General features: G+C 45.4%; 1 protein-coding gene across 4 annotated transcripts in view; it reads left to right on the top strand.

Moving 5' to 3' along the window:
• FSD1 (fibronectin type III and SPRY domain containing 1) overlaps window positions 1-17,277 on the top strand; it is an 85,264-nt gene that overhangs the window by 56,173 nt on the left and 11,814 nt on the right. For 3 of the 4 annotated variants that reach the window (XM_069649379.1, XM_069649381.1, XM_069649380.1), the window contains exons 3-8: window positions 4,283-4,414; window positions 5,124-5,225; window positions 6,882-6,904; window positions 8,450-8,571; window positions 9,180-9,389; window positions 10,508-10,606. In XM_069649379.1, coding sequence (XP_069505480.1) covers window positions 4,283-4,414; window positions 5,124-5,225; window positions 6,882-6,904; window positions 8,450-8,571; window positions 9,180-9,389; window positions 10,508-10,606 — 688 coding nt within the window. Of the gene's footprint in view, window positions 1-1,447; window positions 1,629-4,282; window positions 4,415-5,123; window positions 5,226-6,881; window positions 6,905-8,449; window positions 8,572-9,179; window positions 9,390-10,507; window positions 10,607-17,277 lie in introns of all 4 variants that reach the window. The other variant, XM_069649382.1, reaches the window with a different exon arrangement.

The following is a 17,277-nucleotide window of genomic DNA, read 5'->3' as shown; positions in this document are numbered from 1 at the left end:
CTGAGGCCATTACGTTGCATATGCTTTCACTCCTCTTTCAATCCTTAGAATCAGTGCTTCCTCACGCTGGTTTCTCGCGGCTTTGCTGTAGGATCCTCTGACCATCTCTTAAGCTGTCTGTCGTGGCAATGGGATGCTCTTCTGCATTGGACTTGATGCCACCAGCTGAGTTCTGCATTCCGTTTGCCTTCTCCGGCCCCGAAACACTGACATTGTTTGGCTCGCATACACTTTTTTGTGAGTGTAGGGGGTTGGGGGGGCGGGTACTGTTTCCATCAGTCAATGTACCTCCATTACTAGGCAGAAATAAACTGACTGTCTACAAAAAGTGAAGGTGTGCCATTGAAGAGATGCGTTTGATTGGGGGGGGGGATATAAGAAAAATAATTTCAGGAAGGTTTGTATGTGTGGGTCTGAGTGTCTGAGAAACACAAGTCTTCTAAAGTTGGGTCCTCTCACTCCTGTCCCTCCAGTCAGCAAACCTGCTGTTCTACTGCTTCCCTTCCCCTGCTAACCCTGCTACCACAGGGGTTGCCTTCTTACTTTGCCCCCTGGGATTGACTGTCTGCTTCTTGGGAAGATATATTTTAGCAGTAGTTCTGACTCTGATCACCTGACAGATGCCTGGCAAACCATGTTCTTGCTCTGCCAGGCGAAGTCCTGGCACATTTGCTGCCCATTATACCACAGCACCTGGGCAGGACCGAGTCGGCCCAGAGAAAATGGCCAGCTTGCTTTCTGCATTCTCGTGTATGGGCAACGCTAAATTCCAGACTCCATAATCTCCTAGGTGTCAGAAGTCCCAGCCTTTAAGAAAATCAGGGCAGATGGCTGTCGGTGTCTGATCCTTCCCTTCCACTGTGTGTATTGTCTCTGTTCGAATCGGAGCCTGAGAACAGCAGCTCTTGCCTTCGAGGCATAGAGTCTGTGGCGCGGGCATGGGGAGTAGAAGGAGGGTGAGTGAAGGAGCGTAAGGGGAACAGTCACTTCTTTCTCCTTGGGCAAGACCCATTCAACACATTTTCTAGCTATTAATTTCAAGTTTTTTTTACTTTATCCCCTCCCCCATATGTCACCTCTTCCTCCTGATGACCTTTTTTGCTACCCATAGATCTCTCTTCCATCCTCCTCCCCCCCCCCTTTGCTCTTGGTTTCCTCCTGAGGGCAACACTTAGCCACAAGTCACTTTAGTGTGCACAAAACAACACCTAAACTAGTATCAGCCCGCCTCTTTCCCTCTCACCTCATGCCCCCCATTTTTCCCTACTTGTTCCCTACTTCCCTTTCTCTCCCGTTCACCATGTGCCTTGATGAAGCCGAAGGGTAGCATGAGGTGTAGCGTCGAAATATTGTAGCCTACTTGCTAAACTGATGTGCAGTGCCAGTGAGCCTTTTTAATGCAGTTTGCCAAAAATACACAAAGCAAATGTCCCCTTATGTTTTTCAGGGCACACCTACTCTGGTCAGTTCAAGACTGGTGGGCAGCATAATTAATAAAAATGGTAGTTTGTAATGAATATAGGAGCTCACAATGTATTCAATAAATCCTCAACTCCCCATCATCGCGAGCTGGATCCGCTTTACTTCAATTGAAAAGGTTTCATCTTTCCGGAGCAGTTTTTGAGCAGGTAATGAATAGGGCATCACTCGAGCCTAATGGCGTGTAGCTTTCCTCACAATATGAATCCCACCACAGTGAAGTTTTGTGCATTGCATTGTGAGAGGAAGAAACCCCATGGTAGAAGCAGCGAGGAAATGTCTGCTCACCTGTTCCCAGCTTTATTTATCTCCCCAGTTGCAGTGGTATCGAGGGTTTCAACCGAGAGCCCATCTGCCTCAGATGGACAAAAGCCATCTGAGATTGCACTCCTACAGTTGTTCTTTTAGCGTGCCGTTAGCGTTACTCCAAAAATTGCTTCATGGCCGGATTAGGGCTCTAGTGGGCACGAGCTTCCTGTCAATGTCAGAGTCTGTCTCATTGCCATTTGCCTTAACCACCAATGCACTTACTGAAAGACCCAAATAAAACTTTAGCTGCAATTTACAAAATTACTCAGCCAAGCAGTCCCACATTGCAGTAGGAGAGGAGGCGGACACTTCCCAAGCAAAGCCCCTGGCTAGGGAACGGAACTAGCTAAGTAGCTTCTTAAATCGGTGACCTTCCCTTCAGAAAGAACCTGGAAGTGCCTTGAAGTGTTCCTACATGTACAGTAGAGCTTTATAAGCATTTCATAGTTTCCCTTTGTATGATTGAGGTTGGATCAACTCTGCCTTCCTTTTGTCTTTATATTTGGTGCTTACTATGAGACTAAATAAACATACTCCATAATAAGTTTCACATTTTCGACAGAGCCATTTTTTCCCTCTTCTCCACTGGCATCCTTATGAGTAACCTATGTTTATGCGTAAAGCAAAAACCACTGTGAGAAAAGTTGCTGTCCTAATTATTAGTAGCAAAACGCTTTCCCCCAGGTTTCAATTGACTGTGATCCTCACAGTTTTTAAAATAAATTTCAGATTCCTGCTTTGGACCAAAATAAAAATAAAGAGAACTTCCCCAGACTTTCTAAAGATCACCCCATAAGCTGAGTGGGTTGTTTTTCACCTTCTTTCTTTAATGTAAACTCATCCGCGATTTAGTTAAGAGGTGTCGAAGGAAGCATCTGGCGAGAGCCCGTGTAGATGAATAGATTGAACAGTAGAGCTCTAGAAAGGCAGGTTACCTGTGCGATAGAGCACTCCTCTCTGGAAACGGGGCTTCCTGTAGGGAAATGACACCTAGATTGAAGCAGAAATAAGTCGGATTTAGGTTGGAGATAAGTGAATTGTTAGCGGAGTAGAAAGTGATTTCCTCTTGAATGCACAGTGAGTTACTTAGAGCCCTTCAGTGGATGACCAGTGGCACTGTGACTGAAACATCATTGGGTGTGATGGCTTTACCCCAACAGAATAGCCAGTGCCTCATTGGCTGGACTGAGTTTGGATGGTAGCATTCTACATTTTACGTGTGCAGCCGCTCCTTGACCTCAACCGTTCATTGAGCTTCTCCTGGGCCTTGATTTGACAGTGTATCTATGTAATGTTGTGGTGCCTAATGCTGCCTTCAAGCTGCTTCAAAGCACTGTAGTGGAAGAGGAGAAAGAAAGACGACGGGGAGTTTGTGTGCACATGATTGAAAGTAAGCTCTTTGTTCCTTTCGGGATTCTTTATGCATCAAAGAACCTCTAATACTCTAGAGGTCACTTGGGAACTACTTGATCCCAAAGGTGATTGGTCCAAGAGCATTTCATATCACTGTGGAATTTGGGTGCGATCTCGAACTTACACCTGCCAGGACAAGGCATGTTAGCGCCATTGCCTTGGTGTCGGCCCCCACCACCAAACTCATCAACGCAATTAAACCTTACCTATCCAAGTCCAACTATCTATCAATAGCCAGAGCAACTATTGGTGCTGCATTAGACTACTGCAACGCCCTCCTAGCAGGAACGTCTGCAAAATATCTAAACAGACTCCAAATCACGCAGAACAACGCCTTACAAGCAGCATTAAGTATTCCTAAAAGGGACCTCATTTCTCACGCTAGGCAGGCAGCGCATTGGCTCCCTGTTAAAGAACGCATTACATTCAAAATCCTCACCCTCGCACACAAATGCCTCACCCTCACAGCTCTGTCATACCCATCAGAGACCATCGCAAAATCCACATCCACACGTCCCACGAGAACCTGCTACTCCAACCAATTGTACACCCCCCACATCAATAGATCCAAAGCAGGCGGGATTGGCTTCCCCTACATAGCCGCCAAGCTCTGGTACTCGCTCCCTACAGCTCTCAGAGCAGAGCACTCCTTCCCTGCCTTCCGAAAAGAAAAAAAGAAAAAAAAACTGAAAACCTCTCTTTAACTAATCCTTGAATGCACTGTATATTTTTCTTGTCTGTACCAAAACTGTAAATGTATTACTTCTGCAACTAAGAAACATTCTGTAACAAGCGCCACGGTGCCTCTGGGCTGTTGCGTGATCTACAAATGCGAATAAATAAATACACGCATTTGCATTGCTTCCTCGTATGATGCTGCGGCAAGCTGATGAGGTGGATGCTGGCCTCCAGATCTAGGTTGCGTTGCTTAACTTTTCTATTGGGTATTCATACGGTTTAATTGTTTCGAATAACTAAAGTTAGTTGAGCTTTAATGGAGAGATTACTCTTTAGCATTGATACCCTGACTCTTTGCTTTCTTCACAACTTCGCTGGCTCTTCTCCCCTTCTCGCCCTACAGGGTAATTCAAAAAAGGTACAAGAAGACTTAGAAGGTGAGTTCCAGATGCTCTATGGCCTCCTGGATGAGCTGAAGGAAGGGATGCTGATGAAGATCAAACAGGACCGTGCAAGCCGCATCTATGAGCTGCAGGTGAGGCCACCGTGGAACCTGCTCTAGACATTGATTATACCGCCCTGGCTGTCTGGCACATCCTCCTTTCAAACCTAATTATTGTCCTATGTTTATATGGCGTGTCATGCCTGGTGGTGCCCAATTCTAAATGCTGTAATAATGGGTGTAAATACCAATGCAAGAGTAATCCATTTATTGACATTGGAAGGATGAATGGCTGAGTCTGCATGTTGCACCTAGTTAACTGAGACGAGCACTTGGCACAAGAGCTAGCTACCTAGCCTGCTTCTCTTTTAGATGGGTATCTTGTAATTGTCAGTGAAGACTCCTTAAAAGGTTCTAAAGGCAGAGAAACAGCTGTATGAAGGGCAGATAGAGGGCAGATGGCGTTCTTGCCAGTCTCCCAACAGTGTGTTTTTATTTTCATGTGTCCCCCAGTACTTGTGATAAAGCTCCTTACAGCAGCTGTCCACTGCAGGGCTCTCTACCACCATAAGGCACTTTCTGCAACCAAGGAAAAGCCCCAGTCCCAGCAGGTATGGCTGCTCTGAGGTCTGGCAGGTTCTAATCCATTTGTAAACCATCTAATTCTCCTAGACAGACACTTGGAGAAGCTTTGCAGTAGCCAAGCTTAGAGAGCTGCTTACCAGCTGATGTGTGTGAATGGTGTCTTCTGTCCTTGGCCACGCTCGCGCCCTGATGTTTGCCTCTTATGCTTTTTCTTCAGAATCAGTTGTCTACTTGCACCAAGGCTCTCGAAAGCTCAGAGGAACTCCTAGAAATGGCCAACCAAACTTTGGAAGTGGCAGAGAATGACACCTTCTCCCAGGTACATTGTCATTATCTTGTTAGGTTTGGGAGGTGGAGTTTGCGGTGTCACATGAGGGAAACCACACAGAGTATTGTGCTGCTCGGGAACGCAGACTAGCCGCACAGTGTGCCAATGGCAATAACCCAAGCCTCTGGCACAGAGCTCCCTTCTGCTAAACTCAGAGCGTTGTCAACCCCCAGACATGTGTCTTAAGTTAGATAGGGTGGGATGGTCCATTCGGAAACAAAAAAAGATCTGTTTTATTTTAAACGTTTAGGTAGTGAAGGCATTTGCAAGAGTGAACGTTGATTGCTGCAAGGTTTTGAATTAATCATAACTAGGGCTGTGCTCTCAGCACCCTACAGACCATTATTTTTTCAGCCTACCATGCCATTATAGGAGGAGACATACCACATGCAATTCGGGCTTGGTCCCATCTCAAAGGGGCAGCCCGGTCCAAACTGAGAGGTCATATTTTTGGCTCTGTTTAATGGGGAGTCCATGACCAGACATGTGTCCCTTGCTTGCTGTGCCATAGGTAACTAAGCAGCACCTCCGTGATGGGACCCAACAATGCTGAAACATGTTTGTGGTTGCTTGTGTTCCCAGGCCAAAATGATGTGGCCTAGAAGTTGGGGCTGGTCTGCTCTCATTGATCGCAGGACGAAAACTGATTAGCATATGACTTATCCCCTTCTATAGTGGTGCAGAGGGGCTAAACACAGTGATGTGAAAGGTTTCCCAGAGTAATGCCAGTGATTGGAGTAATTTGTGAGCCCCCCCACCCTTCACATGTTTTGGTACTAATAAGCTGGAGGCTACAGGTTTCCCAGAGTAATGCCAGTGATTGGAGTAATTTGTGAACCCCCCCCACCCTTCACATGTTTTGGTACTAATGAGCTGGAGGCTACAAGGATAACTTCTATGAATATAGACCACTGTGTTGGGTGGGGATTGGGCAGGTACACAATGAGATGGGAGTGGGACAGGATGCGGTGGGGAGGGACACGAAGAGGTTGGGCATGCAGAAGAGGATGTGGGGGTGAGTAAGTGATGGATAGGTTAACGCGTAGAGGTTTGGATGAGGAGTCTGCAACACTGGTATGAATGATATGTGGAGCAGCAGGAATGATGGGACGTTGAGGTAAGGGATTTACAATGCAAATAGAGGTAGATTGGTGTAGTAAGGCAGTCTTGTAGACCTGCTTCATTAGCCTCACTTCACACTGTTGGTCTCTTATCAACCGTATAGCAGGTGTCCTGCTTCCCCTATGTATGTATAATTGCCTATATAGAGATTGGGTACAATGTGCAAAACTTTGTGAATACTTTTTCTCAATTTAGACCATCATATTTTCAAAGTTAATTCTCTCACCCACACAAGGGTTATATGCCATCTTAATCTGTGGTCATTGGAAGGGATTCTGAGCGTTTACATGATTAATTTGTTCTTGTTATAGAGATGGGAATTATGTTATTTTATGGAGGGGTAAAGGGGCTACTACTTGGGTTGGTGAGGGCGTTTTCTAAACAAAAGTATACATGCACACTGCTTGCTATGCCTTGCCTTACATGGGTTCTGTGTCAAAAGAGCTGGTCTTGAATCTGCCTCTGAAATCCTCTTTCTCTCCTTTCTGTGTGTCTGTTTCTCTCTTGCTTTCTGTTACTTCGAAGGCTGCCAAGCAGATCAAAGATAGGTACAGTACCTGCCTCTTCCTCATCATCACTCATCTCAACATAACCCCCACAGCCGCCTGTGCTCCACATCTTTTAGTCTTAACCTTAGTGTAGCACAGAACTGTTCCCTGCTGCGAGGAGGGGTAAGGGCTTCGACTATGACGTGGAGACTGGGTACAGAGGTGCCTGGGAGACGGATCAGCCGCCGGCACTGCCCTCACGAGCACATCACAAGCTTGAGCTTCTGCCTCAAGCACTCAAGTGACGTACTGGCTGTGAAGCAGAGCTTTGTGTAGACAGAACAGCTGACAGTGGCATGTGACTGTGACGCATACAAACCTAAAGCTCCATCAAACCTCTGCCTCTTCATGTATTATATGATCTGCCTCTTGCACTCATTCCTGCCTTCTCTCCTTCCTTATGTATTCCTTCTTTTAGCTCTAATGTTCTTGTTTGAATAGCTTAATGTTGCACCTTTTTCCTCTCTCCGTCCTTCCGCATACCTTTCCTTTCCCTCTCCTGTTCTCTTCTGCTCTTGCACAGCTTTGTTCTTAGTGTGTTTGCTCTTGCATCCTTGTTGCGGTAAAAGCATTTTGTTTTTACTGCCTCTGTCCTTTGCAGCCTCCCTGTCCAATCTTTTTCATCCTCTGCTCTTTGCCCTTCCGCCAAGTCATCTGCACTCTTCTTTTGCCATTAGTTTGATCCCTCTCTTTTCACTGTTCTTGAACCCACAATCCTCTTTGCTTATTTTCTCCCGCTCTTTTTTCCCTTTTGCTCGCGCATTATCTTTTTTCACTTTTGTTTCCCTTTGCAGTCTCTTTTTCTCTTGCTACCAATCGTAGTCTTTCACTCTTTTAACTTCACCTGCTGGCCTACTTTCCATTTTTGTTTCCAGCTGCCTCCCTCTTTTCCCATTTTGCTTACGACCTCTTTTTTTTACCTTTAGTTTTACCTTTAGTTCTTCTTTCTCCTTATGCCATTGCTTTGTCCTCCAGTTTATTTTCCTCTTTGCTTTTACACCCATTGTGTTGTATTTTCATTTCCTTCACATTACCTCTCTTCACCCAGAACCTTTTCTCAAATCTGGTCAACTACAAAGGTATTCCTTAAAAGGTTTTTACCACCATCTCCCTGTGTTTCATTTAATTGACTGGCCTGTTTTTCTGGCAAACCCAATATTTTTACTTTCCAAATTTGCACCAAAAACAATCTTGTTTTATCAGTCTTTTCGTCCCTCATTTCATACGTTTTTGTTTGATCATCCCATGCCGCCTGTAAATGTGTTCAGTGTTTTCCCGTAAGCCTACCTTGTCACTGGTGGTCTTCCTAGCAGTAAGTCTTGTGGGAGTGACCCCTTCCAAATGCTACTCCAATAGTTTCCAAGATATCCGATTCAAGGAAACCGTCGTAGTCCAATGCAACAAGCCTTCCTTTTTCGCCATCTACCAGGTGACGCCTAGCCTTGGAGATTGCAATCCCTGTGATGGAGCTCGTTTATTAAATTGTGCTTAAGTAATCCCTCTTTTTCTTTTAACTCCTGCTTCTTTCTTTCACATCCCAATCAGTGTGACAATGGCACCGGCATTCCGAATTTCATTAAAAGCGAAGGTGACTGACAACATGAGTCACTTGATGGTGGACTTCACACAAGAGAGACGCATGATCCAAGCTCTCAAGTTTCTTCCAGGTACAGAAGGATGGCTGATCATTCTTTCTGTGTCTCACCCGCTGTGGAGTGCTAATAAAAAAAGTTCCTGGGGATGTGGAGATAAGAGATAAATAATTGCAAGGAAAGGGGTGTATTTAAGATGATTGTGATACAGGTGGGGCAGTTAAAATGTGAGGCAATTGAAACTGTACATGGCTCTTGACTTAAGGTTGTAGGGGATCCATTGGTGATGTTACAAAGAAGGGGGCTACTTGAAGCCATCCGAATAAGATGGGCCACTTAAGGCTGTATGACGAAGGGGGTGCTTGAGGGTGTATGTCAAAGGGTAGGGCTCTTAAGGCTGTGCGTAGAAGGGGCATGTGAGAGTATGGGGAAAGTGACACCAGATGTTCTATGGAATAGGGCCAACTGCACGTGTGGGGGAAGAGAGGCACATAGGTTTGTTGAGCAAAGGATTACTTGATTTTGCTGTTAAGTGAAGGGATTCCTGAAGTAGTTGGGGAAAAGAGGCACGCAGGGCTTTGGTGAGGTTGCAGAGGCCAAAGGTCATATGAGGTTGTGGGGAACAGTGTCAGTCATGTGGCTATCCTTTTATTTCGCCTCCTTTTGTCCTTTTCTCCACTTAGTTCCTAGTCAGCCCGAAATAGACCTGACTGAGTCTCTGGTGGCTGATAATTGTGTCTCGCTCATATGGAAAATGCCAGAGGAGGACAGTAAGATTGACCACTATGTCTTGGAGTATCGCAAGACCAATTTTGAGGGGTTGCCCCGAGTGAAGGAGGAGCACCCCTGGATGGTGATTGAGGGGATCAAACAGACGGAGTACACATTGTCAGGTTAGTATAAGTGTTATATTGCAAGGAATCCCCAGGTCTTGCAGTCTTGGCTTTCTCAACCAAAGGTGTGAAGAGTGGTGCACAGGGATCATATTATAGCAGTAGCCTGTGTAAACCGTGATTGTGGAGCACGGTTTGTGGTGAAGGCAACAGCTCATACTGTCTCTGCAGATCTTTGTAAAGAGGGATTTTTCCAATTCAAGGGTGCTCACTCTTCCCTGGTGCACCATTCCAATATGATTTGCTTTATGGAATCGATATAGGATTATAAGCTATGCGATGAGCTCACTCTTTCTGCAGTTTACACCTATTCTGTTGCTGTCAGGAATTCAGTAAGAATGTGCTCTGTGTGGCTCGTCATGGGAGACTGAGACCCTAGCAGTCTCGCTATTGAAGCATAATGTGCATTGATCAGAGAAGTGATGTTTCATCTGTTACTTTGACCCATGTCTCTTTACGCGCTGTCACTTCTTTATCATCAAACATGTACACCTCTGCCATTTCATACTTCTCTACCTGTATTTGCACTGGAAAGGTTCTTGTTTCATCTCCCATTCATGTCAGGTCTGCGGAGAAGCACCCTGTGAGTCCTGTCTGCTCTGAGAAATGTTGGGGTGCCACCTATGTTTCAGGTTGTTCTGCATGTCTTTGATTTCCACCGTGTACAAATGGTTCCACTGTCTCGTGAGTCTGTTAGCGTGCTGCCTGACACACAGAATATTATGGTTTCCCCTGTGTGCAGGTTGCTCTCCTCAGTCTTGTAGCTCCCCTGTATGCTGGTCATTAGGCAAATTGCTGTTTGTGGATCCCACTGTGTGCTGGTCATTCTGTGGAGTGTTGTATTGTTCCCTGTCTCCCAGCGGCAGATAGAGGCTTGTGGTAGCTACTCTGTTGGCCAGTCCGTGTTTTTTTTTTTTCTGTTCCTCTGTGGTAGTACACAGTCCACATTGGTATTGTCTGAGGGCTTAAGAGAATGCTCGATCATCGGGTAGACATCTTGCCGCTTGAGAAACCGGAAGTGTAGCGGGAACTGATGAAATTTGCAGTGAAGCTCCTGGCTAACAGTGTTATGTTTAATATCGGTCGTCCTTTAACTCTGTCTCTTTTGCTTTCACCAGGTCAAAGGTTTGATACCAAGTTTATGAATTTCCGCGTGAAGGCGTGCAACAAGGCAGTGGCGGGCGAGTTTTCAGAGCCTGTTACATTGGAAACACCAGGTTAGCAGGAGATGAAAGATTCCTTTGTTAACAACACTAATTTCTCCTCATACAGCTAAAAAGGGCATTCGAAAAAGCATCCTTGCTCGTGTTTTTGATGTGTTGACCCGTGGTTCCCGGAACTTATTGGTTTGTGTGAGGAGCATGCATTCAATTATTGCTCTTAAAATGAATTGTTCCTTGTGATCTGTTGAGATGCAGTTTCTGAATCAGCCCTGTGGGCAGATTCTGAGGGGCCATCCTATTCTAATAAACTGGGAAAGACACCAAGGTCTATCCAAACTCTTATCAAGGTAGTGTGACTGCACAGAAATGCTCAGACTTGTGAGAGTGTGTAAGAGTGGTGACGGGTTCAGTTAATTAAGCAAACACTGAATCATAATATCGCATGTTAGACCAAATGTATCAAAAGTACAACAGTTTATTTAAGCCCGGAACAACACTTCTCAATTAATGGCCCCAGGTAAGTATCATACTAAACATACACTACTACTCTATTCACACTGCACCAGCACTTTTAAACGCAGGAAGATCAGCAATAGTATGCTTTTGTGTAGCAAAGAACAAGGCAATTAATCAGCAATTTAGGGAAGTGATCTGTAAAATAAGAAAGGAGTTAAAACAACATACATAATCTTATATTTATAAGGTTGTACACTTTAATAGTTCTTCAGTTGCTCGAAGAGATGGGGCAAGAACCTTTAGAGTCACAGGTCCCAATAGAACTCTTTGCAGGAGTCGTTAAAGTAGGCTGAACAGGTGTGGCAAAGCCAACAGGCAGTCTGTAAGTGATTTAACGTTGAAGTACAATTGAAGTAAAGTTCTTGGGATGCCTTCTCCCAAACCAAACTTACGTTAGGGGAAGCCCAGCGGAGGGTCATTGACTAGAGCTCCACCGATCACTGTCTGGTGATAGAGTGGGGTAGGAACAGGTATGTTTGTTCACGCCTCCCCCCACACCTGTAAGCTGATTTATTCTGGGACCACTTCAGAGGCTCCTGTTATCACTATGACCCTGTGGGCCTGATTCATGGAACGTGTTCCTATGGAATTGCGCCATTATAAAACACTTCCATGAATCAGGCCCTGTGTCTTGGTTCAGTTGGAGGCCTCTAGAGGTTTGATGGTGCATAGGTCCCGTTCGGCTTCAGGATTTAGGACCAACTAGTCGGCGGTTGCATGCTCTGGCAAAAAGGTTCAGGGCCCAGAACAGCTGGATGACCCTGGCATGGTGAAGAAAGGAGCACCACATTGTGGGCCACCTCCGGTGACCCCACAGGACACATTGCAGATGAAGATCGGCGATGGCCACCACAAACAAATGGAAGAAGTCAACCATTGTGGCAGAAACAAAGAAGCTCGACCTGCAAGGCCCATCCTCATGTTGGAGAGCTGCAACTGCAGGGGAGGCCTCTTGTTTCACTGGTTGCGGGTCCAGGGAGTCCCAAGTCCAAACTCAGGACGGTGAGCAATGTAGCAAGGTAGCCCACAAGGATGCTGGCCAGCCAACAGGATTGTTCCAGGACAATTCCAAAGGCTTCCAAGGTCAGGATCCTCAAGCAGTGGTCCAGACTGGTTGTTCCCACCGGTAGAGTTGTTGAAAGGCCTTTTGGATATCTGTTTAGGAGCAGGGCTTCTCCGGGACTCTTGAAGAAGACCATGCTGGATGGCTGCAACAACGAATTCTGGGTCTTCTGGGAAATGCTCCTCTTCAAAGGAGTCTTGGTTCCAATGACGATCTGATGAAAGGGTGCAAGGGTCCTCCCTTGTATCCACGATTCGAGCTAGAGTCACCCCCAAGCCCACCAATGGTAAGCATCTGCACTGCTGAAACTGGCAGGGACTTTCCAATCATGCACAGCTTCCTGCTACCACATCTGCTGTGCAACAGACCTACTTAGACCAGGATGGGGACCAGACAGTCCGAGCCCCCACATATGGCCACAAACACATATCACCACTTTTCCCGGGAAAGCTGAGGCTTTGCCCGGGAACGGGCTTACCATGTATATGACAAATCCAGCCCTGAGAAGGCAGGAAGAAGGCCAAAATAAAAGATGGCTGAAGGACAGGCAAAAATCATGCAATGCGTCCTTCTTAGAATATATAGTACTCATTAAGGCATTCAGTGGTAAAACGCAAAAGTGCGTGCAAAAATATAAAAACACATGGCAGGAAAATATCTGCTGCCACCAGCCCATCTTGGACACATCATGCAAGTAACCATTAAGATGCAAAAGAAAACGTTATGGGGACACAGTCTCCCTACCACACCTCACTGTAAGGTTATGTGTGCAGTCTAAAATAAACCAGGAATTCCACAATGGAGGACTGTGTCCCCCTGCATGGATTGCCATAGGATCTGATCAATGCCCCCAAAACAGATGACCACAGCAAGGTAAGTGAAGTAAAAAGGCTTCACTTACCTGCGAGTCGGGATAAGTTCAAAACCACAACAAAATAGTTGGAGGGTTCCATAGAGGAGTATGGAGGCAAAGCAGCAAAAAGAACATCTTTCCTAACCAAGCCCTGCCCCATGTGAACACATGCTTCTTTGTAGATGGCAGCGAATGTGAAAAAGCAGTGTCCTACAACAGTCTGTGCGGATTTGTGAATGGCAGTGCATGCGAAGTCAGTCTTTGCTTCTTTGTAGATGGCACTGAATGTGGTAGAGCTTTGTCCTGTATCAGTCTGTGCTTGTTTTCGAGAGGGCATTTTACACAACACAGGTGAATCCTGTACCAGCTTTTTCCATCTTGGTAAATGGTAAATGGTAGCGAGCACGGTTGAGGCATGTCCTTTCAGTCAGTTTAAAAAAATATACTTGTATGTATGGCTTAAAGTATGATAGCGAGGTCCTGTATCAGGGTCTGTGCTTTTATTGTGAGCATGACAGAAATTACAGAAGTGCGTCGTCATGTGTCAGTGTGTGGTTTGTAGATTGCAGTGAGTATTCTGGAGGTGTGTCCTGTACCCATCAATGCTTCTTTGTAAATGGTGAGTATGATCAAGCTGTGCCCTGTATCAGCGTGTATGTCCCATAACTTTGGAGGCTATTTTATTTATTTATTTTTACATTTAATAAGCGCGCTAAGCTCAGGGGCATCAAGGCGCTGTTACGAACGCAGTTCCACACAAGTCATAATGGTTGTACATTTCAGGTTAAAGAGTGTGTCCGGTTTCTTTGCAAAGGCTGTTGCCCATAAGGCTAGTTCAACACTTGGTAGAGGACAGTCAAGAGAACAACAATGTTTTAGCGACTTACAAAAGTTCCAATAAGAGAGCTCAGCTTGCATGGCAGGTGGGAGAAGGTTCCAGTGTTTGGCAGCGATACAAGGGAAGCAGGAGCCTCCAACTTTAGCCCATTTAAATTTGGGCTGAGTAAAACGGTAAGCGTAAGCTTCCCTGGTAGGTCTAGACGAGGCAGCTTTAGCAAAACCTTTGGAAAGGAGGATATCATTGGATAGGCCTCTGTGCGTAATAGAGTGTTTTGAAGAGAATCCGCTCCCGAACAGAGAGCCGGTGGGAGTTTTCTTGCTGCTGTCGTATGCTCCAGTTTAGGGATGTTCAGAGCTGCTCTGAGTGCATTATTTTGTGTAACCTAAATCTTTCTAATGCTGTTGGCAAAGGTGCCGGCGAAGAGGGCATTACAGTAGTCAAGCGTTGGTCCTATTGTGGTTCTGGCTATATAAACATATATACTTTATCATGTTACAGTTTATAGCAAACTTTACACAACACATAAGAGATAAAATAAATACTTATAAGATAAACGAAAGGAAATAAGAAAAACATATACCTATAGATAAAACCGATACATTTCATTAATTTTACATTAAAATAAATACATGGGCCAACACCCCAATGATATTACAGCTAAGTCAGTTCCAACTCATCACAATGTATTTTTTGATCCTCTTTTGCTTTACAGATAGACCTTTAAGTGTAGGGACAATATGTTGCCATATACGGAACAGTGCTAAGTGTGTTGCTACGGTATTCATATTCAGACAATAAGTCCAAAACTCTTTTAATTGACTCAAGATTATGCACTAAATTGCCATAGACAATAATATATAACTCTTCTAACTTAGGGCAACCAGGAAATAGATGCTCATTGTTTCTGGGCGGGTTTGACAGTCACATATTCTACATTGCCTGGCATTTATTGGAACCTTCCACCTGGAGCCCCAGACTGTACACAAAAGAAGATGGTTAATCCTCCTCAATAAATGCAATCTTCGAACCGCTGGGTCAGGGCATTGTCTGAGATACTTTTGATTTTTTAAAGCAGGTGTTCCTATAGATGCCAATCCCAGCTCCAAGCGGAGATACTCAATTGACAAGAATGTGGCAAGCCCATCATCTTCCGGCAGAACCAAGCCTCATTTCTATCAAGCCATCCGTAATCCTTCATCTCCAAAGGTTCCAGGCCACATAAAATGCAAGGGCAGAACCACTGCTTATATAGAGTTAGTGTACCCAATAACGAGTACCCAGCATGTTGCATCGAAAATGTGTAGATCAATGATGCTCTGGCTATAGTGAGGCAACTGTCCGGTGAGAGGAAGGGTCTGGCTGTGTCGATGTAGACCGCTGAGGAGGCAATAGCACTTACTTGCCATGAGAGGGATAGTGTAGCATCCAGGGACACTCCTAATGTCTTCACAAAGGGTGAGACTGGTATCGGGATGCCGTCAGTGTTAAAGGCTTCGTATTGTGTGTCACGTTTCTTTATCCTGACGGGGAACCCACCAGCAGGATCTCTGTCTAGTCATCATTTAAGCATAAGCGGTGGGTGGCCATCTACGCCTGGATGGTCGTATATATGGAGTTTAGGGTGGTAGAGTCCTCAATGTAGTTGCTAGAGGCGGGGGGGAGTAAGATTTGTGTCCCATTGGCATAGTTTAAGATATGCCGATTGAGTCGAGAAGGACGAATAGTTGTTTATTGAAAATATTGCACAGAGTTGGCGATACACAGAATCCTTGAGGTACTCTGCAGAAGATGGGTGCTGGAGGGGCATAGGTGATCTCTGAGAATATCTAAATGACTCTTTCACATAGGAAGGAGACAATCCAGGTTGTGGCCTCCGGGGATAAGTTAGCCGCAGAGGAAAGGTGTTGGCCAAATATTTTGTGGTCCAACAGATCAAATGCAGATCTCACTGATCTGTATCTTTAGATCAAGAAGCGCTGATTCAGTCCCCTGGCCTGAGCGGAACCCCGACTGGCGCTTTACCAGGATGTGATTGGCTTCTAAGTAGCTCTGGATTTGCAGATACGCCGCTCTTTCCAGAATCTTTAGTAGAAAAGGGACGGTTGTTATCGGGCAGTAGTTTGTAGGGATCAGAGGGCTAACCCAAGATTCCTTAATGCTGATGGGGACAATGCCAGTGGTGAATGAGGTATTAATGAAGGAAGCAATGAAGGGTGCCAAGATTTCAGCAGTCTTTGAGGAGGACTGCAGGGCAGAAGTCGCCTTTACATCTCACGAGTGTTCGATTTTGCATTGGCAATGCAGACATTGTAGGTGATGGCTTTTTTATAGTGTTTGGCAGCAAGTGAGAGCACTAACTTCTTGGCGTCCGTTGGTGATTTCTTCCAAATAGTTTCTGCTAGCCGTTTTCTGAACGTAGCATTTGGAGTTCCGAGGTAAACCATGGGTTTTTGTGTGCAGATGGTTTCAGTTTGTGTTGCCTTGGCGTTGCAATAGTGTCAATGGAAGCGATTAAAGTCCTACAGTACAAGTCAGCAAGTGTGTTGGGGTCAGTGGAAAAGGGTGACTCAGGTAAGAGTGAGTTTAGCTGAGGGGAAATGCACTCTTTAGTAATATTCTTAGAGCTGTGATCTGGAGGGGCAGCGGGATGGCGATTGGTATCATGTTGGCAGTAGGCGCGGTGGTAAAGTGCACAATTTTGTGGTCCGACGATGGGCAATGGTTTGTTTCCCGTTTTCTGAAGGTCTCATATCAAAAAGACCGATTTTATTGTTTTCAGTCGATTGTGTGCAACACCTAGAAAACGGGAAAGGGACATCACTGCTATTTTTATTTTTCAATTATGGGGAGGGTTCACCACCAAAACTCCCCCTTTGCTCCCTGCCGCCCCCCACAACCCTCTGCATGCAAACATGTTTGTCACACTCGCACAAATAGACACACACACACACATGCTTACCTCTGACTCCCGCAGCTCGTCCTCTCCAGCGCAGGGGCTGACAGTTCAATTTGAAAGACTGCTCTTTGCGGTCACAGAGAGGTCTTTTTAAATCTTTTTCTTTTTTCCAGTCATTTGACTTAATACCAGCAATTTAGATCAGCAATCTACTCTAGGGTTCGTCCTTAGTTGTGTGTGGGGGAGCAACAGTTTGTTGAAAGCCTAAAGCTTTTAGAGAGTGGGCGAGTGAGGCACCAACTAAATCTGCAGGGTCGTTATATCCTAGATTTAAGTCTCCCATGAGAATCATTTTAGAGGTAGACTTGATGTTGGCACCCAATGTAAGTAGAATGTTCTCTTCAAAGGAAGGTGCTGGAACTCTGGGGCAGTAGATGGTGTGAAGGGTGATCATGTCGGAAACTGAAAGGGTACGTTTAACGGACACAATATCACAATTGTCGGATAGTGTGGGATTACAGACTTGGATGGGTAGGGAATCCCTTGCTATGAGCGC

Source organism: Ambystoma mexicanum, chromosome 1p (assembly GCF_040938575.1).
Source record: "Ambystoma mexicanum isolate Mex_15411 chromosome 1p, UKY_AmexF1_1, whole genome shotgun sequence".
Classification (NCBI taxonomy): domain Eukaryota; kingdom Metazoa; phylum Chordata; class Amphibia; order Caudata; family Ambystomatidae; genus Ambystoma; species Ambystoma mexicanum.
The sequence above is the reverse complement of the archived record's forward strand: the minus strand, read 5'-3'. Positions and strand labels throughout refer to the sequence as shown.